Source organism: Mobula birostris, chromosome 4, assembly GCF_030028105.1.
Source record: "Mobula birostris isolate sMobBir1 chromosome 4, sMobBir1.hap1, whole genome shotgun sequence".
NCBI lineage: Eukaryota > Metazoa > Chordata > Chondrichthyes > Myliobatiformes > Myliobatidae > Mobula > Mobula birostris.
Window position 1 is genome coordinate 38061196 of NC_092373.1, and position 24533 is coordinate 38085728.

Sequence of the window (24533 nt, forward strand, 5' to 3'; positions counted from 1 at the left end):
GTCTGAGAGAGGAGCTGGCCAAAGTAAATTGGAAGAAGATGCTGGCAGGGAAGAGCAGCAATAAATAGGGCGAGTTTCTGGGGAAAATGACGAAGGTGCATGATAGATGTATTCTAAAAACAAAAAAAAAATACTCAATGGCAAAATAGTACAATCATGGCTGACAAGGGAAGTCAAAGCTAATGTAAAAGCAAAAGAGAGGGCATACAACAAAGCAAAAGTTAGCGGGAAGATAGAGGATTGGGAAGCTTTTAAAAAGCTACAGAGTGCAACTTGAAGAACTTTTGGGAAGGAAAAGATGAAATGTGAAAGCAAATTTCCTAAAGTCCTTCAATACATCAGGGCCATACTGTATATGCAACTGACTATGGAAACTTTGTGACTGGTTATCCAATCTATCCATACTATCCTTCAGCCTCAACAGTCACAAGGCCAATTCAAACTAACCAATCAGGAATAAGTAATTCAGATCCAGCCAATCAGGATTGAGCATTAAGCCCCATCCATGTCCTACTCATTCAAGAAGATATTTCAGGAGGTGTCTCTAGGGGGGACTTGTCATTTGACTAACTTGTGCTTGAGGATGATGGTCAGGTTTACTGTTGAAAATTTTCAATCAGTATCTGTAAGTATGTGACTGTTAAGGCCAAAGGATTGTGTGGATATATTTAATAACCAGTCACAAAGCTTCTATAGTCAGTGGAGTTGTACAAGATGTTGGTGAACCCTAATTTGGAGTATTGTGTGCAGTTTTGGTCACCTACCTATAAGACAGATGTAAATAAGGTCAAAAGGCTACAAAGAAAATTTACAAGAATGTTGCCAGGTCTGGAGAACCCAAGTTATAAGGAAAGGTTATTCCTTAGAACATAGAATATAGTGAGGAGATTTGATGGAGGTATATTAAATTATGAGGGGTACAGATAGGTAAATGCAAGCAGGCTTTTTCCAGAGGCTGGGTAGGATTATAACCAGAAGTCTTGAGTTAGGGGTGAAAGGTGAAAAAGTTCAGGCAATAAGAGGGAAAACTTCTTCAATCGGAGGGTCGTAACAGGGTGGAATGAGCAGCCAGCACAAGTGGTGTATATGAGCTCAATTTCAACATTTATGTGAAGTTTAGTTAGGCACATGGATGGTAGGGGTATAGAGGGCTAAGGTCCTAGTGCAAGTCACTGGGTCTAGGCAGTTCAAATGGTTTTGGAATACTAACCCTTTCCTCCACTTCATCATCCAAGTCAATTATAAAAATCACGAAGGGCAAGGTTCCAGAACAGATCCCTGTGGAATACCACTGGTGACCAAGCTCCAGTCAAAAGAGAATAAATGACCATTATTTAATAGGTTTGCTAGATGTTTACATGGTTACTGTTCAACAATGAAAGGTTGGATTAATTATGCAAATCTCTACATCCATAGCTAGAAAAATTGACCTTAAATATTTTATGGTTATCTCTCAGTCAGGTGGGAACTTGAGCATCATAAAACTCTGTCGTACTTTCAAGCAAGTTTGAAGTACGAAATACAATTTCTATCCTCTTTTTGACAACAATGAATGCATTCAAATAAAAATGCAAACACAAGACACTAAATAATGCAAACACACAGTAGGTCAGGCAGCAGTTAACAGTTCAGGTCCATGACCTTTCATCAGAACCAAGTACTTCCTGTATTTAGTGGTGTTTTTACTTCAGATTTGGTTTTTTTCTGATTGCTGATAAGTTTAGAACTTTGCTTAATGATAGGAATATAGATTGTTTACAGCAAGAGCTGGAGTTTATACACTCATCCTCTATTAAACAGAGGTTAAATGACATATCCGAAGAGTTCATTATTCTGATAACTATCAGACTATGTTCAGAATCAGCTTACAGCTGATTTTAAGTGAAATACTATTGGCTGCACTGGATTTACATGCGCTTGCAGTCACTAGAGCATTAAGTTGAAGTACCATAATTAAAAATTCAAGAAAATTAAACTTACTTTCATGATGTCAACATCATCATTGTGAATAATAATGGTGCTGTTTCATTACTAAATCAGTGTTAAACAAATTACAGCTCACTTGTTTTTAATGATCACTTACAGCTATTAAAATGATACTTGTATACCCTTAGTTCTGATTACTTCGAAAAGTGTTTAGTTAAATAAGCATTAAAAGAAACTGACGCCGTTTGCAAAAATAAAGATCCAAATTGCAATTTTATTTAAAAAATTCTAAAGATTGATACGCCATTAAATTTCTAGACATGCATATTTTGTGTTTTTTCATTATACTTCATTCTGCACATCATGAGTTGATTATCCCACTTGAAAATAAGTGACACCTATTCTCTCAAGACTGAGTCATCTGATCCTGTGCTTCCTAAGTAACAGTAGGCCCAAGAAACCATCTCCCAGTTCAGCAGTTCAGTTTTCTCTTGCTGTTAGATAAGAGTCCTATTGCTTTGTTGTGAAGATCATATCGTGTATTATATATGATACTTGAAATGATCCTCACAACAAAGCAATAGAACACTGCAGAACAAAAAAAAATGGCAACATTTAAAATGTTGGAAAGCAGTGACATCACAAAATCTTCCACACAGCAAAATGCAAATTTTATTCCTTTGATTTATTAAAAATTGCACAATGCCTTAAAGCAAATTATAACCTACATCTTATGAACAGCAAAGTACAATATCAGTTGTTGGCAAAGTTGTTATGTGAAGCATTCTAATACACGTTACCTCAGTATTGCTATTTGCACCTTCAGGGAACTATGCACCATTATTCCTAGATCCCTCTGTTCTACTGTATTCTTCAATGCCCTACCATATACCATGTATGTCCTATTTTGATTAGTCCTACCAAAATGTAGCACCTCACATTTATCAGCATTAAACTCCATCTGCCATCTTTCAGCCTACTCTTCTAACTGGCCTAAATCTCTCTGCAAGCTTTGAAAACTTACTTCATTATCCACAACTCCACCTATCTTAGTATCATCTGCATACTTACTCATCCAATTTACCACCCCATCAGCCAGATCATTAATATACATGACAAATAACATTGGACCCACTACAAATCCCTGAGGCACACCACTAGTCACCGGCCTCCAATCTGACAAACAATTATCCACCACCACTCCCTGGCATCTCCCATCCAGCCCCTGCTGAATCCATTTTACTATTTCAATATTAATACCTAACGACTGAACCTTCCTAACCAACCTTCCATGTGGGACATTGTCAAAGGACTTACTGAAGTCCATATAGAACATCCACCACTTTACCCTCGTCAACTTTCCTAGTAACCTCTTCAAAAAATTCAGTAAGATTTGTCAAACATGACCTTCCACGCACAAATCCATGTTGACTGTTCCTAATCAGACCCTGTCTATCTAGATAATTATATATACCATCTCTAAGAATACCTTCCATAATTTACCCACCACTGATGTCAAACTCACAGGCCAATAATTGCTAGGTTTACTCTTAGAACCCTTCTTAAACAATGGAACAACATGAGCAATAGGCCAATCCTCCGGCACTATCCCCGTTTCTAATGACATTTGAAGTATCTCTCTCAGAGCCCCTGCTATTTCCATACTAACTTCCCTCAAGGTCCTGGGGAATATCCTGTCAAGACCCAGAGATTTATCCACTTTTATATTCCTTAAAAGCTCCAGTACTTCCTCTTCTTTAATCATCATAGTTTCCATAACTTCCCTATCTGTTTCCCTTATCTTACTCAATTCAATATCCTTCTCCTTAGTGAATACCGAAGAAAAGAAATTGTTCAGAATCTCCATCTCTTTTGGCTCCACACATAGCTGTCCACTCTGATTCTCTAAGGGACCAATTTTATCCCTCACTATCCTTTTGCTATTAACATAACGGTAGAAACCCTTGGGATTTATTTTCACCTTACTTGCCAAAGTAACCTCATATCTTCTGAAACATGACGAATTCTGCAGATGCTGGAAATTCAAGCAACACACATCAAAGTTGCTGGTGAACGCAGCAGGCCAGGCAGTATCTCTAGGAAGAGGTACAGTCGACGTTTCAGGCCGAGACCCTTCGTCCTACCGGTGCAAACAACTTAACTATTTTCTTTTTCTTCCTTCTTCCCTACATCTGTTCCTACACTCTGGTTCCCCTCCCCCCTCATATCTAGTTTAACTCCACTCTCTAGCAAACCTACCTGCAATAATATTTGTCCCCCTCCAGTTCAGATGTAGACCGTCCCGCCGGAGCAAGTCCCACCTTCCCTGGAAAACTGCCCAATTATCTATAAATCTGAAACCCTCCCTCCTGCACCATGTCTTCAGCCACGTGTTGATCTGCACTATCTTACTATTTCTAAACCCGCCTGCACGTGGCACTGGTAGCAATCCTGAGATTGCTATCCTGGAGGTCCTGTCTTTTAACTTGGCGCCTAACTCCCTAAACTCACCTTTCAGGACCTCCTCACTATTCCTACGCACGTCAATGGTCCCTACGTGGACCATAACATCCGGCTGCTCACCCTCCCTCTTGAGAATACCGAGAACTCGATCTGAGATATCGTGAACCTTGGCACCGGGGAGGCAACAGACTATCCAGGATTCTTGATCTCTTCCACAGAACCTCTTATCTGTCCCCCTAACTATCGAATCCCCTATCACTACTGCTCTCCTCTTTTCCCTCCTTCCCTTCTTCCCTTCTGAGCTGAGGGTCCCGTCTCGGTGCCAGAGACACAACCACTGCAACTTGTCCCTGGTAGGTCGTCCCCATCAACAGTATCCAAAACGATGTACTTATTATTGGTGGGAATGGCCACGGGGTGCTCTGCTCATTCTGTCTGTTCCCCTTCCCTCTCCTGACAGTCAACCAACTACCTGCCTCCTGACTCTTAGGGGTGACTATCTCCCTGTAACTCCTCTCTATTTCTGCCTCTGCCTCCTGAATGATTCGAAGTTCATCCAACTCCAGTTCCCTAACTCAGTTTGTCAGGAGCTGCAGCTGGATGCACCTTGCGCAGATGTAGTTATCAGGGACGATTGTGCTCGCCCTGACTTCCCAAATCCAGCAAACAGAGCACTCATCTGCCCTAACTACTGCCTCCATTACCTACTCTTAAGGAAATTAGATTTATTAAAGGAACTTACCCAGCCTTACCTCACTTGAATTGAAGCTCTCCCTCAGCCTCTGCTTGCTGAAGCCTCAGGAGCCAAAGCCTTCCTACTCTGTCTCCCTCTACTCTGTTGCCCGCTCCGTTAACCTTCTCTCTTTTAAACACTCCCGCTGCCTCATGGTCCCACTTACACGCGTTTGTGCAGTCATGCCCCGTTCAACTACCAAAGAAAATGACCGACTTCCACAAACTGCTCTCTTTTAAATACTCCCGCTGCCTCACGGTCCCACTTACACGCACTTGCGCAGTCGTGCCCCGTTCAACTGCCAAAGAAAAAACAACTCATGACTGATTAAAAACTACATTCAAAGCAACACAAATGAAGTGAACATCAGACCCTTCAAGCTAGTAACTTGAAATGGATTACAACACAAGAAACTGAAACAACTTCATTAGTTTCATTGAAGGAACAGGGTGACATTGGGAGAATGAACACATCAACATGTGTCTGTCAAATCTTTTCATTTCACCATCTTGGTCTCAGTGCCCATGATTCCACTGACGGAAATGCCTAACAAAGAATTTCTTTTTGTTATTTGCTTTCATACATCTGCATATGAACCAATTTGTGCATTTTTGTGCAATGTTAAATTAAAATTTTGAAGACAATGGCCGGTAAACATTTTTATCAAGGAATTCTGCTAATAGGTCATACTCACTTGATACTGTCAGTGTGAGTCTTGTATTCCATTATGGTATTGGGTGGTAAATTTAGAACACGTCGCAATGTGTCCCGTATGCGAGCTGTTGTAGCTTGATCACTTGCAGTTTTATTCCATATTGAGATAATATCTTCCTAATAATGAAAGAGAATTCTGAGTGAGTTCTTGTACCACATTCATTGATGACTATCGTGTCTTGCTGCATGCAACTATCTGCAATCAAACCAGCAGCAATGCTCTTCTACATAATACCAAAGTATTTTTTTCAAAGAAATAAATAGAAAACTACAAACAGACAAGTAGATACAAGCAGCACACATAAAAATTGCTGGTGAACGCAGCAGGCCAGGCAGCATCTATAGGAAGAGGTACAGCTGACGTTTTGGGCTGAGACCCTGCGTCCTTTTATGTGTGTTGCTTGAAATTCCAGCATCTGCAGATTTCCTCGTGTTTGCGTGAAGTAGACACAAGAATGTGAAGAATATGTGACTTGCAGACAATGATGCTTCCCCACAGGAGTTGGTCAAGTATAAGAGTCTCAAAGCTGGAAATGGTCACTTGAAGAGGATATTGATGTTGGTATGTATATCTTGCTGCTGGATTTGGAGGATTTTATAGGATGCAGCAGTGGTAAGATTTCTCCAGTGCTCTGCAATTAACTGCATCGTTGATCCATGCTATCACTCATGTTCTGTAGACTGTGAGCAGAGTGCCAGGTTAAGGCCTTGATCCTTAAATACTTCCATGGCTAAAGACAGTGCTGAGTGGCAGACTGATAAAATCCACCACTGGACTGTTTTATTCCAGCTGTAAGGTGGCTCTTTTGATATGGAAAATGGTTGCAAGGGAGAGATAGTTGTGTTGAGCAGACTGGGAGAAGGATCTTTCTCTTCCAAATGCCTAGTATGAAGTTCAACTCTTTTGCACACTACGTAAGAGAATAAATAGTGTTTTTGAGTTCTGTTTCCAAATGTTCACATTCACATTGCAGTCTGCATACCATCGACTTGATGCCTAAGACTGTCTCATCACAAACAAAATTGCCTCAAGATATTAAAGATTCCCACATACCTTGTACATCAATTTCACTGCTGTAAGACTTTTTGCTGGAAATAGGTGGGTGGTGGTGGCAAGGGAAGGTGGGGGGGGGGCGTGATAAGGCTTGTAGCAAGGAAGACTGAAGAGAATTAGTCTGACATGATTTTGTTCAACCCCACTCTGCACCATGACCAATACTGTAGTGTACGCATCAGTAAAAATCATGGAGCAAAAGGAAAATGGTGAAAACTTCATTTTCAGGAGAGCCAGATTTGAGCAATATTCTTCCTAAAGTGTTGGAGACAAAAGCTATTGGAAGGTTAACAATCCCCTTGTATAGCAGTTGATGTAGTTTCCTATATCATCTTTTGGTTTTCACTTGTTGCACAATGAATATCATGTTTGGCATATCCTTATTGATCCTTCCCAAGTTTTATTGATGCACCAAATTAAGCATTCTGTCTGGATGCATAATGGTTCAGTATGGCAACTGCTCTGCAAGTTACACAAGAAACTGCAGAGTTGTGGACGCAGCTCAGCACATCATGGAACCCAGCTGTTTCCCCATCTACAGTATACTATTTGCTGCTTCAGTAAAGCAGCCAACATAAATCAAAGATCCCACCCACCTGGGATATTCTCTATTCTCCCCTCTCCCATCATGCTGCCTGAAAGCACACACCACTAAAGTCAAGGACAGAAGATTCTTGTATGATAAAATGGACTCACAATATACCTCATTATGATCTTGCAATTTATTGTTTACCTGCACTGCACTTTCTCTGTCGTTTACACTTTATTCTGCATTGCTATTGTTTTACCTTGTTCTACCTCAATGCACTGTGTAATGATTTGACCTGCATACATAGTATGCAGGACAAGCTTTTCACTGTATCTGCGTACATGAGACAACAAGAAGCCAAAATGTCCATTCTGCCTTCTGATGGTCAAAATCCACACTGCAACTCTGGAAGAAGCTCATCATCTAAGGGAGATAGGTGGCCAAGGAGAATTCTTGCTATGATTCCTTCCGTGGCAGACAGCAGAAAAACTCCTTTATAATTAATGCGATTGGATTTTTAAAATTGGTGATAATTACAGGAGCTGAGATCCACTAACATGCCCCCAAGTCCCTCCAAAGAGGACATGAATTTGCCCCAGAAATGCTTCCCCACCATGTTTTAGTACTTCAGCAGACATTTTGTTTGTTCTTGAGACCTTGTTTGTCAACTGCTGGATTTCCTTTTCAAACACTTGCCAGTTTGTTTAGTGCCAACACAGCAGCAGCGTACTTTGGGTGGAACCAAGGGCATTCACATTAGAGGTAAGAGTTGGAGTTGAAACTTTCAAAGTATTCTGTCCCACAGGCTTTGGAGGCTAAGGAAGTGGTGCAGGGGGTTGGGTTTCAGATTTCTGGATCATTGGGATCTCTTCACTGGAAGGTATGACCTGTACAGAAGAAGATGAGTTACACTGGAACCCAAGAGGAACCAATGTCCTTGTGGGTAAGTTCACTACAGCTGTTGGGAAGGGTTTAAACTGATTTGTCAGGAGGATAGGAACCGGAGTGATATGTCTGAGGATGGAGTAATTGGTATAAAATGCATTGTGTAGTGAGATTGTGAGGAAGAACAGGCAGATGATAGCGCAAAATTGCAAAGAATGGGATGAAGTGAAGTGTAACATGAGGGCAAAATTGAAAAGGATGATGAATACAGAATTGAAGGTGTTATATTTGAATATACACAGTATAAAGAAAAAGATAGATGATCTTGTAGTGCAGTTAGAATTAGCAAGCATGACGTTCTGGGCATCACTGAGATGTGTCTGAAAGACAATCATAGTGGGAGCTCAACATCCAAGTGTACGCATTATACCAATAGGACACACATTTAGGCAGGGGGGTGGGGAGGCTCTGTTGGGAGGTGAAAAACTCAAATCCTTAGAAAAAGGTGACATAAGATCACAGCATTTAGAATTCTTGTGGGTAGAGTTAAGAAACTGATGGGAATTATATACAGGCCTACAAACAGTAGCCAGGATGTGGGATATACACTTCAGTGGGAAATAGATAAGGCAAATAATAAGGGCAATGTTACAATAGTCATGGGGGATTTCAATATGCATTTAGATTGGGAAAATTAGTTGGTGCAGGGTCCCAAGAGAGGGAATTTGTACAATGCCTATAATATGGCATTTTAGAGCAGCCCACGAGGGGAGGCAAATCTGGATTTGATGTTGTGTAATGAACCAGATTTGTTTAGGAAGCTTAAGGCAAAAGCACTTTTGGGAAACAGTGATCATAATATGATAGAATTCACCCTGCAGTTTGAGAGGGAGAAGATAGTCATATGTATCTGTTTTTCAGTGGAGTAAAGCGAATTACAGAAGCATGAGGGGAGCTGGCCAAAGCTGATTGGAAGAGGACATAAGCAGGGTGACCTGCCCATGGTTCCAGAGGACTAGGAAATTGCAAATGTCACTCTACTCTTTCAGAAGGGAGGCAGGCAGAAGAAAGGAAATTATAGACCAGTTAGCCTGACTTAAGTGGTTAGGAAAATGCTGGATAGGATTGGAATATATAGAATCCGTGTGGGTAGAGTTAAGAAACCTCAAGAGTGAAAAGACCCCAATGGGAGTTATATGCAGGTCTTCAACAGTAGCCAGGATGTGGGGTGTAAATGTCAACAGGAAATTGAAAAGGCAGTGGTTGAGAAGTCCATTATGAAGAATGAGGTTTTGGAGCGTTTGGAAGTACATGATAAAGAAGCCCAAACTCAGCACAGTTTCATTAAGGGGAAATCTTGCCTGACAAATCTGTTGGAATTCTTTAAGGAAAGAACAGGCAGATAGAGAAAGAAGAATCAGTGGATGTTGTTTACTTGGATTTTCAGAGGGCCTTTTCACAGGGTGCCAGGCTGCTTAACAAGATATTACCCTTGATATTAAAGGAGGGATACTAGCATGGATAGAAGATTGGCCAACAGGCAGGAGACAAAGAGTGGGAATAATGGGGGCTGCCAGTGACTAGTGGTGTTCCACAGGGATCAATATTGAGATCGCACCTTTTCATGTTTTTGTCAATTTGGATGACGGAATTGATGGCTTTGTGTCCAAGTTTGCAGATCATAAAAATAGGTGGATGGGTAGGTAGTATTGAGGAAGAAGAGAATCTGCAGAAGGACTTAAAGCAGCTTTGGAAAATGGGCAAAGAAGTGTCAGATGGAATAAACTGTAGGGAAGCGAATGGCCATGCACTTTGGTAAAAGGTGTGGACTATTTTCTAAACGGAGAGAAAATCCAAAAATCCGAGGTACAAAGGGACTTGGGAGTCCTTTTACAGGATTCCCTGAAGGTCGGCTTGCAGGTTGAGTTGGTGGCAAGGAAGGAAAATGAATATTAGCATTAATTTAGAGAGGACTAGAATATAAGGTCAAGGATGTAATGCCTAGGCTTTATAAGGCATTGGTCAGACCACACTTGGAATATTGTAAGCAGTCTAGGCCCCTTATCTAAAGAATATGCTGGCATCAGAGAGGGTCCAGAGGAGGTTCATCGTAACGTCTAACAACCTGCTAAATGTAATATCAGCGAACTTGCTAATTATTAATTATACCATGTATTCATATCCAAATTATTTACTTAAATAATTAATAACAGAGATCTCTACACTGACCCTTGGGCACCCCACTCTAGTCAGGCCTCTAGTCAGACTAGACCTTTTACTCTCATCCGCTGCTTTCCATAATTCTGAATCCACCTCACTAGCTCCCCCGAATCCCATGCCACCTAACCTTCCAGATTAGCCTGTCATGCAGGAACTTCTCAAAGTGCCTTACTAAAGTCCAAATACACAACATCCACTATCCTACCTTCATCCTGAGATACCAGGATCTTATTATTATTAGGCATCCATTAGTCTGGTGAGACCATGGAGTTGCGCCTTGGAAGGTTTCCAGGGCGGAGGCCTGGACAAGGTTGTATGGAAGACTGGCAGTTGCCTATGCTGCAACTCCCCCCCCTCCACGCCATCGACGTCATCCAAGGGAAGGGCACTAGGGCCGAAACAGCTTCGCACCGGTGTTGTCGCAGAGCAATGTGTGGTTAAGTGGATCTTAATGAACAAATAAATCAGCCTTCTGCTGCAAAACCACAAAATCTCAGGGACAGAAGCCAGGTGCAAACTAGTACTCTACGAAGCTAGCTCGCAATGCACCTTTTGCCCTTGCCCTGGTTACACATCAGTCATATCTGGTACAGCAAGTTAGTATACAAAGAGCAACTCAAATCTGCCCTCTGCTGACCATCTATAGAAGTGAAGCAAAGCATCATCAGCCTCACGTACTCCATACAGATTACAAAGGAGATGTTTGCTGTCTTGAAGCAAATTAGGGTGAATAAATGCCCAGCCCTGACAAGGTGTTCCCTTGGACCTTCAGAGATATTTAGGTCACCCTTAGCAACAGGCGAGGTACCAGAGAACTGGAGGATAGCCAATGTTGTTCCACTGTTTAAGAAAGGCTTTAAAAATAAACCAGAAAATTATAGGCCTCAAACCTGACATCAGTCATAGGAAAATTATTGGTAAGGACCAGGTATGAGTACTTGGATAGACATAAGGATAGTCAGCATGACTTGGTGCATGTTAGGTTGTGTCTAACCAAACTTATAGAGTTTTTGAGGAAACTTGATGAAGACAAGGCTGGGTATTGTCAACATAAACTTCAGCAAGGCATCTGACAAGGTTCCACATGGGAGATTGGTCGAGAAGTTTCAGTTGCTTGGCATTCAAGATGAGGTAGTAAATTGGATTAGACATAGGCTTTGTGGAAGAAACCAGAGTGTGGTAATAGGTGCAACACACATCAAAGTTGCTGGTGAATGCAGCAGGCCAGGCAGCATCTGTAGGAAGAGGTGCAGTCGACGTTTCAGGCCGAGACTCCTGACGAAGGGTCTCGGCCTGAAACGTCGACTGCACCTCTTCCCACAGATGCTGCCTGGCCTGCTGCGTTCACCAGCAACTTTGATGTGTGTTGCTTGAATTTCCAGCATCTGCAGAATTCTGTTGTTTGCAGTAATAGGTGGCTACCTTTCTGACTGGAGGCTTGTGACTAGTGGAATGCTGCAGGAACTGGTGCTGGGTCTATTGTTGTTTAGTCATCTATATCAATGATCTAGATGATAATGACATTAACTAGATCAACAAATTTGCAGATGATGCCAGGATTGTCGGTGCAGTGGACAGCAAGGAAGACTATCACGGCTTGCAGCAGGATCTGGACCAACTGGAAAAATGGGCCGAAAAATGGCAGACAGAATTTAAAGCAGACATGTGCGAGGTGTTACAGGTCAGTAGGACCAACCAGGGTAGGTCTTTTACAGTGAATGGTAGGGCACTGAGGAGTACGGTAGAACAAAGGGATATGGGAATTGATGTAAAAGATTTTGGTGTGGCCTAATTTGGAGTATTGTTTGCAGTTTTGATCATCTAACTACAAGAAAGATGTAAATAAGGTTGAAAAGAGTACAGAGAAAAATTACAAGGATGTTGCTGCATCTGAAGGACATGCATTATGAATAGGTTAGGACTTTATTCCTTGGAAAGCAGAAGATTGAAAGGGAATTTGATAGGGTAAATGCAAGCAAGCTTTTTTCTACTGTTAGGTGGGACTGCAAAAAGAGGTCATGGGTTAAGGATGAAAGGTTAAAAGTTTAAGGGGAACATGAGGGGAAATTTCTTTACTCAGAGGGTCATGAGAGTGTGGAACGAGCTGCTAGTGAGCTTAAATTCAACATTTTAGATAGGTACATGGATGGTAAGGGTATGGAGGGCTATGGTCTCCGTGTAGATTGATAGGTGTAGGCAATTTAAATAGTTCAGCATGAACTAGATGCGCTGAAGGGTCTGTTTTTATACTGTACTTTTCTATGACTCCATGTGCTGACACCAACTGGTGACTGCAAGAAGCTATCGAGCAATACAGTATCTTAAAATTCTTTTCCTAGTCTAGAGTCAGGGCCAGAGTAGAAGGAAGATCTTATATTGAATTGAATTGACTTTATTTCTTACATCCTTCACATATGAGGAGTAAAAATCTCTATGTTACGTCTCTATCTAAATATGCAATCATAGTAATTTATAATAATTTACAATAAGTAGCACAGTCAATGTAATATAGAGAACACTCAAGTCAGCTTCAGTTCATCAGTTTGATGGCCTGGTGGAAGAAATTGTCCCAGAGCCTGTTGGTCCTGGCTTTTATGCTGCAGTACTGTTTCCTGGATGGTAGCAGCTGGAATAGATTGTGGTTGGGATGGCTTGGGTCCCCAATGATCCTACGGGCCCTTTTTACACAGCTGTCCTTGTAACTGTCCTGAATCATGGGACGTTCACAACTACAGATGCGCTGGGCTGTCCGCACCACTCTCTGCAGAGTCCTGCGATTAAGAGAGGTACAGTTCCCATACCAGGCAGTGATGCAGCCAGTCAGGATGCTCTCAATTGTGCCCCTGTAGAAAGTTCTTAGGATTTGGGGGCCCATACCAAACTTCCTCAACTATCTGAGGTGAAAGAGGCACTGTTGTGCCTTTTTCACCACGCAGCTGGTGTGTACAGACCACATGAGGTCCTCGGTGATGTGGATGCTGACGAACTCTAAGCTGTTTACCCCCTCAACCCCAGTTCCATAGGGGTTAGCCCATATCCATTCCTCCTGTAATCCACAACCAATTCCCTTGTTTATGTGACATTGAGGGTGAGGTTGTTTTCTTGACATCACTGCATCAGAGAGATGACTTCTTCCCTGTAGGCCACCTCGTTAAGATAAGGCCAATCAATGTAGTGTCATCGGCAAATTTAATTAGCAGATTGGATCTGTGGGTGGCAATACAGTCATGGGAATACAGGGACGCAGTGGCTATTGCATCATCTGTCAATTGGTTGTGTCGGTCGGCGAATTGTAGGGGGTCGTGATTATGGTGAGAAAGAGGGCAATTAGAGGATACTTACAAGCCAAAAAGAATTTTGTGATGAGGGTAAACTAGGTTTTCAAGTTCAAAATTGTTTAATATCATTGCCATTACACAGGTGTAAATGAGAACAAAATAATTATTATTTCCAGATCCGATGCAGCACAAAAAAAATAGTAAGGAACACAATAATAACTTTTCTAAAACACCATAAATATAAATAAGATAGCTTGTATACATACATTGATTGTATTTCCATAAAGTAACGCTAGGCATAGGAGTGCCTGTACGTAAGGTGACGGACAGGAAATGATACAGTAGTGGTCACTGGGGGTGTGGAGGAGTGGGTTCATGGGTGGAGGTGTTGATTAGCCTTACTGCTTGGGGAAAGTAACTGCTTCTTAGTCTGGAGGTCCTGGCATGGACACTGCGTAGCCTCCTCCCTGATGGCAGTGGGACAAACAGTCCATACTCAGGGTGTGTGGGATCCTTCATGATATTACTAGCTCTTTTCCAGCACGTCTCTATATACACGTCCTTGATAGCAGGCAGGCTGGTGCCAGTGATGCGTTGGGCAGCTTTGAATAACAGTTATAGAGACTTGCTGTCAGCCGCAGTGTAGTTTACGTACTGTGTAGTGTTGCAGCTTTTTAAGGTTATCGCTACTGTGCATCTGTAGAAGGACGCAAGTATAGATGTACATGGTGCAACTGTCTTCAGGCTCTTCAGAAAGTGGAGGCACTGGTGAGCTTTCCTCATTGAGTATGGTGTGTTCTGGGACCATGAAAGGTTGTGCGAGACGTGCACTCTCAAGAATTTGAAACTGCTCACAGTTGACATTGCCGTGCCACCGATATACAGTGGGATGTGAGTGGTGAGTTTTGAAGATTATGTAAGACAGGATGTTATCTTCTACGATTACTGATTCTGTGCCTGCAATCTAGTAAAGACTAATACCATTTTCTCCAGACCACTCCAATTCCACAGGAAAATGTCACCATTACTCTTGTTGGTGATAGTTTTGTGTCACCTTCTCACATAAGAGAACAGAGTAACTTATTGATTGCTGTGTAATGTACCTCCATGCCTTGATAATTGGGAACATGAAAAATATGATAAATATGAGTCAGATTGCTGGAGTCATTCTAAGTCTGAATTCAAAGTTCAAAGTGAATCTATTATCAACGTACATATGTCACCCTATACAACCCTGAGATTCATTTTCTTGTGGGCATACTCAATAAATCTTACAAGAATAATAACCATAATATAATCAATGCAAGACCGCACCAACTTGGACGTTCAGTGTGCAAAACCAACAAAATGTGCAAATACAAAAATAAAGAAATAATAGTTATATATGAATAAGCAACAAATATTGAGAACATAAGATGAAGAGTCCTTGAAAGTGAGTCCATAGGTTGTGGGAACATTTCAATGATAGGGCAAGATAAGTTGAGTGAAATTATCCCCTTTGGTTCAAGAGCCTGATGGTTGAGGAGTAATAACCGTTCCTGAACCTGATAATGTGAGCTCCTGTATCATCTTCCTGATGTTTCTTTTTTTGGGTGGGGGGGCTGATGATGGATGCTGCTCTCCTGCAACAAAGCTTCATGTAGATGAGTAGTGCAGGAGGCTAAGCACACAGCCTTGTGGTGCTCCTGTGCTGGTGGAAATCATGGAGAAGATATTATTGCCAATCCAAACTGATTGGGTTCTTCAAGGTAGGAAATCGAGGATTCAACTGCACAAGGAGGTATTGAGGCCAAGGTCTTGAAGCTTCTCAATTACTTTTGAGGGGATAATGGTATTGAATGCCAAGCTGTCGTCAATAGTGAGCATCTTGATATATGCATCTTTGCTGTCCAGATATTCCAGGGTTTAGTGAAGAGATGGCGTCTGCTGTAGACCTGTTGTTAGGCAAATTGGAGTGGATCCAAGTTGCTTCTTAGGCAGGAGTTGATATATTTCATCACGAGCCTCTCAAAATACGTATTCACTGTGAATGTAAGTACTACTTGATGATAGTCATTGAGGCAAGTTAATATGTTCTTCTTAGGCGCCAGCAGAACTGAAGCCTGCTTGAAACAAATGGGTACCTCAAATTGCCGAAGCAAGAGGTTAAAGATCTCAGTGAACACTCCAGCCAGTTGATCAGCACAGATCTTAACCACTTGGTCAGGTACCCCATATGGGCCCAGATGCTTTTTGTGGGCTTATCCTCCTGAAGGTTGGCTCTCACATCAGCCTCAGATTGAAATCTCAGAATCATCAGCGGCTCTGGGTGTTCATAATTGTTCCTCCATGTTTTGACAGTTAGTGAGCATAGAAGACATGAGCTCATCTGGAAGCAAAACACTTTTGCCATCTATGTCATTTGATTTACCTTTATAAGCGGTAATAGTATTCAAGCCCTGCCACAACTGTCGAGCATACTTCATTGATTCATGTTTAGTCTGAAATTGCCACTTTGCTCATAAGATAGCTTTCTGGAGATCGTACCCTGGACCTCTAGTAATTTTCTTGGTCACCAGACTTGACTGCCCCCTGATCTGGCCCTCAGCAGATTGTGGATCTCATGATTCATCCAGGGCTTCTGGTTGGGGAAGACTCAATGATTTTGTGGGGACACACTCATCTATAATTGTTTTTAATAACATCTGTGATGACCATGGTATATTCATTCAGACTCTGTGAACATGGCCCAGTCCAATGATTCGAAGCAAACCCGTAGCTGCTCCTCTTCCTCCCGCAACCACCTCTTTGTTGGTCTAATAACTGAAGCTTTGCTCATTACCCCCTGCCAGGTAGGAGAATGAAAGCCAAATGATCAGAGTTACCAAAATGTAATCTGGGCATGGAATGGTAAGCACTCTTTGTCTGAGTATAACAATGGTCTAGTGTATTGGGACCTCAGGTGCTACAGGTTATATGCTGATGGTAACGGGGCATGGTTTTTTCCAAATGAGCTTGGTTGAAGCCCCCAACAATGACTTGAAATGCTTCGGGATGAACTGTTTCTTGTCTGGAGATGTCATCATGCAGTATCTCAAGCACTTGATTATAGTCTGCCGCTGGTGGTATCCTTGTCATGTTATTAATATCCTCGCTCACATCCCCTCACTGAAATTTCATAGCCTGTAAGGAGGGCTTTCTAGAAACCCTGATATAAAGATCCTCTTTAACATGGACACTGAATACAAAGTCTGAAGATAATATTGCCAGTTAATGAACTTTCCAACAAATATCGTATGTACAGGACATCTCCATTTTATCAACTATGAGCAGCAATTCAGTCACAGAAATTAGACTCTGCAAATGAGCACAAAAAATGCTAAAAAGCACAATTGGTGCTGACTGGATATTGCAAATGATGTTAATGCAACTCACTCATGGACTTCAAATACAAAACACACCACAGCAAGCAGGCACAGGCTAGTTGCTCAAATCTCCCAGCCAACAACTTGTCTTTAAGTCAGATCACAGAAACTCTTGTCATAAGAACATGTAAAGTTTCTAGAAAAAACATTTTAATATACTTTGTTTCATTTTTGGATTGAGAGTTAACTAGTTAAGTAGGTTTTACTTCTGAAATATGTACAAATAAAAGAACTGCTCCATTAACGTATGTGCCTGAAATGTTCAATCTATATTTTTAATTTATTTATTGAGATAGAGCACACAGTAGGTCCTCTAGCCCTTCAAACCACACCGGCCAGCAATCCCCAATTTACCCCTAGCCTGATCACAGGGCAATTTACAATGACCAATTAACCCACCAACGGATACATCTTTGGACTGTGGGAGGAAACTGGAGCACCCAAAGGAAACTCATGCAGTCACAGGGAGAACATACAAACTCCTTACAGACAGCAGCAGGAATCGTGCTGGGTGGAATCTTAATGCATATCGACTTTTAGTTCTTGCATTCTTCCTGTTCCAGCATACTATGAATTAATCAATCACAATTTGAGTTCACCCAAAATGCATAAACAATTTCAAGCAAAATGTCTAATTTAAATTTCTGTTTTGCTTTATAAAGCGTAACTGCTATTGACAGCGACATCATTTCATGCCTCAAAATCAAAACTGGCAAACAATTTTCTTCAGAAGAGCGATACCTGAAATCGAACTGAAACAACAGCTCCACATATCTCCTCTCCAACCATGAACTGCTCTCCCAGCATTGCCAAGATCAGATTTTCCCAGCAACGTGATGCTAGTCCTTTTCGCAAACGGATAATCCATTTTCCACCATTCTTATTTGCTTCATCCTAGAAAGACAAAAAAATGAAAATGTTACACTTAATAAAATACCATCCATTTACTTAAACTGCTCACCTACAAAGTGAGTGACTGAATGGTTTGACTACTTTGTGGCTTTAACAGTCAAAAACCAGCTCTCCCATCACACCTTGATCAATACTTAGGATCTGATTTCCATAGCCCAAACTCAACTGCAGAAAGCCATCACTATCATTGTGTGTGACTGAAATTACAATTCTCATTACTTCTTGTAGCTTGAAGCAATAGTATCCCATTCTTCATTACACTCCAGCATGAGCCCAGCATGGTAAACTCTCAGTGATGCTCCGATGTGGTAGTTTTGTCAAACTCGTGTTCCCCCAACCTTGAACATGTAACAATCAAATGCCATCAAGGGCGGGTCACCAAGTTCTTAGAGTGCACTGGTATAATTGAAGCCTGCTTGCAGCAGGTGGGTACCTCAGACTGCTGAAGCAAGAGGTTAAAGATCTCAGTGAACACTCTAGCCAGCTGATCAGAACAGGTCTATAGTACTTGGTCAGGTACCCAGTCAGGGCTGGATGCTTTTTGTGGCTGCACCCTCCTGAAGGCTGCTCACATGTCAGCCTCAGAGATTGAAATCCTACAGAATCTCCATCAACACAAGCAGCGTATCACAAGGCTGTGTGCTCAGCCCCCTGCTCTACTTGTTTTACACTTGTGACTGTGTGGCTAAGCACAGCTCTAATCCCATATACAAGTTTGCTGACGACACCACCGTCATTGACCAATTCAAAAGTAGTGACTAATCAGCATATAGGAGGGAGACTCAAAAATCTGACTGAGCGGTGCCACAACAACAGCAACAGCAACTTCTTACTCAACGTTGGCAAGACCAAGGAGCTGATTATTGACTTCAGGAGGATGTAACCAGAGGTCCATGAGCCAACTATGGTAGGGCCAGCAACTTTAAATTCCTCAGTGTTACCATTTCAGAGGACCAGTCCCGAGCCCTGGACAGGAGCGTAGTTATGAGGAAAACAGGGCAGTGCCTCTGTATCTTTAAGAGTTTGCGAAGATTCGGCATGACATCTAAAACTTTGACAAAATTCTACAGATATGTGGTGGAGGGTATATTGACTGGCTGCATAACATCCTGGTACGGAAACACTAATGTCTTTGAATGGAAAATCCTACAAAAAGTAACAGATATGGTCCAGTCCATCACAGGTAAAGCCCTTTCCTGCACTGAGCACATTTACACGGAGAACTGTTGCAGGAAAGTAACATTCATTATCAGAGACCTCCACCACCCAGGTCATGCTCTCTTCTCACCGCTGCCATCAGGAAAAAGGTACAGGAGCCTCAGGACTCACACCAACAGGTTCAGGAATAGTTATTAACCGTCAACTAACAGGTTCTTGAACCAAAAGGGATAACTCCACTCAACTTCTCACACCATCACTGAAATGTTACAACAATATATGGACTCACTTTCAAGGACTCTTCATCTCATGTTCTTGATATTTATTGCTTATCTGGGTTATGAGCTGGTGATCTCTTTGGATTGGAAACTCACCCAGCAGAAGGCAATGGCAAACCACTGCTGTAACTTGCCTCGTACGCAATTCCCCACTACATTAGAGAGGTGTGGTGGGAAATCGTCCGCTAACCAGAGAAACTCCGGATGCAACATACCTTTCCTATCTGTTAATTATGTTTATTTCTTTCTTTTTGTATTTTCATAGCTTGTTGTCTTTGGCACACTGGCTGAACGTCCAAATTGGTTGCAGTCTTTCATTGATTATATCATGGTTATTATTCTATTTAGGATTTATTGAGTATGCCCACAAGAAAATGAATATCAGGGATGTATATGGTAATATATATGTACTTTGATAATAATCTTACTTTGAACCTCGTTAAAAATCCTACCCAGAGGATATGAAGTGTTAACCCTCTCATTACGATGTTCTTAACCCCCCATGAACCAGAAGTCTTCCATATTAAATTTATCCAAACTGTTCTTGCTTCCATTCTCTTCACTTGCACATCACCCATGCTTATACTCCTGACTCATCCAACTCTTTAAATACCTCCTTCACCTGAAATCTTCCAAATAACTATTATCATTTCTCTGACTTTTATTATCTTGGCCTTTTATCCCCATGTACCAAATTTGGTTCCAGTATCAGCTGGTCATTCCTCAATTTCAAATTACCTTCATAAATCCTACCTCTTACCAGCTACCCCATCACTAGAGGTTCTACCTCATCACCCTTCTTTACTGTTTCTCTTTCCAGCAAAACATTTTCTTTCTTACACTAGGAATGCTTTGAAGCCTTTCGCCTTTGCAGAAAAGAAAATATATACAATGCAGGTTTATATAATGCTCACCTTACACAAATTCGGCTTTACTTTAAAAACTCCTTTTTATGCAGATTTTTACAGTAACATGCATATAAGCTTGAGCTAGTTGTGCCTACTTGAATGTATTATGCAATCATCTTTCATGTCATAATGCATTGGGTTCACCCTTTATGTTGCTGTTTAGTAACTGAAGTTTGCAATCAAGACCTAAAGGTGATAGGAAAAATACAGTCAGGCTAGAGAGAAGAAGAAAAAAAAAATCAACTTGATATGGCGACATTTCATGAAAACAGACAAACATTAACATGTACAAAATGCTGCAGGAACTCAGCAGGCCAGGCAGCGTCTATGGAAAGCGAGAACAGTCATCGTTTTGGGCCGAGGCCCTTCATCAGGACTGGAGAAAAAAGATGAGAAGTCAGTAAGAAAGTGGGGGGGGGGGGGAGGAAGGAAGAAACACAAGGTGATAGGTGAAATCAGGAGGGGGAAAGATGAAGTAACGAGCTGGGAAGTTGATTGGTGAAGGAGATACAGGGCTGGAGGAGGGTGAATCTAATAGGAGAGAACAGAAGGCTATGGAAGAAAGAAAAGTGAGGAGGAACACCAGAGGGAGGCGTTGGGCAAGCAAGCAGATAAGGTGAGAGAGGGAAAAGGGGATTAGGAATAGTGAATGAGAGGGGGTGAGGGGGGACATTACCAGAAGTTTGAGAAATTGATGTTCATGCCATCAGTTTGGAGGCTACCCAGATGGAATACAAGGTGTTGTCCTCCAACCCGAGTGTGGCCTCATTGCAACAGTAGAGGCAGCCATGGATAGATATATCAGAATGGAAATGGGACGTGGAATTAAAACAGATGGCCACTGAGAGATCCCACTTTTTCTGGCCGACTGAGCATAGATGCTTGGTGAAGCAGTCTCTTAATCTACTTCAGGTCTCACCGATATACAGGAGGCCACACTGGGAGCACCGGACACAATATATGACCCCAACAAAATCACAGGTGAAGTGTTGCCTCACCTGGAAGGACTGTTTGGGGCCCTGAATGGTAGTGAGGGAGGTGGTGTAGGGGCAGGTGTAGCACTTGTTCTGCTTGCAAAGTTAAGTGCCAGGAGAGAGTTCAGTGGGGAGGGATGAATTGACAATGGAATCATACAGGGAGTGATCCCCGCAGAAAATAGAAAATGGGAGGGGTGGGGGGGGGGGGGGAGATGTGCTTGGTGGTGCCAAAGATGCTGCTTATCCTACTGAATTCCTCCAGCATTTTGTGTGTTTTATTTGGATTTCTAGCATCTACAGATTTTCTCTTGTTTGTAATTGAAACATTAACGTGTTGAATTTAGCCACACCCATTTTAATAATGCAGGACAACCCCAGAACATGAAAGGATCAATACCAATAAAATCTACTGAGATTACAAAGTAATGAACTGAAGCCTTTTTGGAAATTGAAAAATTATTAACTGTAGATACAGAATCAAAATCAATATTGCCTAATGTTTAGCCTTGCTATGATCCAGAAGGCAACTAAAAAAAACTCTATACAGAATCTAAAGTTAGAAGGATAAAACAAAGGAAACGCTTACAGCAAATCATGGCGTGGAGCTGGAGGATTTGCTGGTTTGAAGCTCTTACGTATTTGCATAACTTGAATATGATTAGAGGCTGAAGCTGCTGATGAGCGGGCAGCCAAGGTATTTCCAATATGGTGAACAAGATCATATATCAAGGTCAAATGATCACCAGCACCTTTTACTTTGACAGTAGTGACACAACTAGTCTCAGTCAATCCTCCTTCTCTTCATCTAATTAGCTAGAATCCTACCACCACTATAACCAATTCTTACAATGAAGCCTTACAATACTATTATTTGTACAGCTCATTTAATCAACAGTTTTTTTTGTTTTATTGCAGAATACAATGTATTCATACGGGGTATGTAAAATGATTGAAAATAGGAACCACTGAAATAGTACATCCATATAGCTTCAGTAAAATTCACCTTCTGGAAGTGAATCCTTATACAAGTCCAAAGCCTACTATCTAAAATTTATGACTAGAATACTAGATATTCAAAGCAACAAACATAATTCAGACTTATTAAAAAATTCACACAAAAACTGATGGAGAATTTTAACAGTTAAATTATATTTTTGCATAATAAACTTGAGACATTTGACTACTTGTTTCAAAACATCTCGCCTTCCTGTGCAGCATGGTGACGATAAAAATGACCTTGTATTTTCTGGTACATGAAAATACAAGCAGAAAAAAAAGAATCATCTGGCTTCTCAAGTCTAACCCACATTTCAGTTTATCATCTGTGCCAGTTCCAAATAGCTCTCAATTCCCCACTTTTTCAAATATCCATCCAATTCCTTTAACAGTGATCTACGATTCACAATCCTCTGGATTAGAGAATTCCAGAGATTCATCATTCTCTGAGAGAAGAAATTCTTATGAACCTTAAAGTTGAAATCTCTGCATTTTCATCTTTACAACTGTGTACTCTCACTCAAGTCTCTCCTAGTGGAAACATTTCAACATCTTTCTTCCTTCTGAACTCCTAAACTTGAGGTAAAACATTATTTTTCATAAAATTGATCATAGAACAAGGCTCATCCCTAATGAATATCACCTGGACAAGCTGCAATTCTAGCATATTGATAGGGACCAAAACTATACCCAGTACTCCAGATGTAGCCTTACTAGCACCCTGTTAATAATAACTGTGCTTTCTTTTAAACTCCAACACCATAGCAATGAAGGCCATTATACAAATTGCCTACTCAAATTATTTCTTCCACTTGGACGTTAAACTTTTGTACTTCACTTAAGGACACCAAGATCCCTCTGTACTCCCCTTTTAAACTTCTAGCATGCCTTTAGATTCCTCTTACCCAATTTCATGCTCTCATACATAAAATTCAGCTTCCAAATTTTTGCCACTCACTCAACCGATCCTGTTGCGGATTCCAAACTGTAGCATACCTAAAATCATGTTATCAGCAATCTTACAATACTAGAAATCAGAAAAAAATAGAAAATGCTCAGCAGATCAGGCCACATCTATAGGAACAGCTAATGATTCAATTCGAATACCCTTCATCAGAACAGATGAAAGTTCCTTAACTTGAAATGTTCATTCTGTTTTTCTTCTCAAGTGTACTTGAGTATTTACAGCATTTTCTGCTGTTTTTACCTAAAATTATGTACACCCACCTCCTCCAAGTTGTTAATATTATTAGTAAATAATTGAGGGCCAAGGATTGAACTTTGTTAAAAGAAACCGTAACAGCTTACAAATCCATCCTGCGTGTTACAACATCTTCCTTCCTGATAGGCCGAATGCCTCCTATGCATGATTTGACAACAAATTGTGTGACATCAAGGAAAGCCCCCTTTCCCTCTGAGGAACAGGCACCCTGTCTGGCTGCAATCGAGGTGGGGGGGGGTGGTCTTAGTCAGGGTAAACCTTCGCAAAGCTGTGGGGCCGGACAACACACCGGGTTGGGTGCTGAGGGATCATGCGGCCCAACTAACAGAGGTCTTAACTGACATCTTTAATATCTCTTTACAACAATTCACTGTCCCTACAGGTTTCAAGGCATTGACATCACTCCTGTGCCCAAAAGAGTGACAGTAACTGGCCTAAATGATTACTGCCACTGGCCTCAACAATCATGAAGGGCATTGAGCATCTGGTAATGGATCACATAAAATGCCACCTTCCAACTACATTAGACCCTTTGCAGTTTGCCTACTGCTCAAACTGGTGCATTAATAATGCCATAGCCTCAGCCCTCCTCTCCGTCCTACCCCTCCTACGTCTTATACATCAGGTTGTTGCTCATCGACTTCAGCTCAGCATTTAACACAATCATCCCTCAGGGGTTCGTGGGTAAACTGTCCTCATTCATACTCAACACCACTCTCTGTAACCGGACCTGGGACTTGTTAATGGAAGGGCCCCAGTCAGTTAGAGTTGGAAGCAACATTTCAAGCTCTATCACTTTGAGTACTAGTGCCCCCCACCCACCCAGGGCTGTATGCCTAGCCCACTGCTGACTCATGACTGCACTGCCAGATCCAG

The 24533-nt window shown here is 41.5% G+C and overlaps 1 protein-coding gene across 2 annotated transcripts in view; it reads right to left on the reverse strand.

The window, feature by feature from the left end:
- eif4e2 (eukaryotic translation initiation factor 4E family member 2) overlaps positions 1–24533 on the reverse strand; it is a 62972-nt gene that overhangs the window by 10493 nt on the left and 27946 nt on the right. For both annotated transcript variants that reach the window (XM_072254537.1, XM_072254536.1), the window contains exons 5-6: positions 17948–18100; positions 5817–5953 (exon numbers count right to left, since the gene is read on the reverse strand). In XM_072254537.1, the coding sequence (XP_072110638.1) occupies positions 5817–5953; positions 17948–18100 (290 nt within the window). The remainder of the gene's footprint in view (positions 1–5816; positions 5954–17947; positions 18101–24533) is intronic.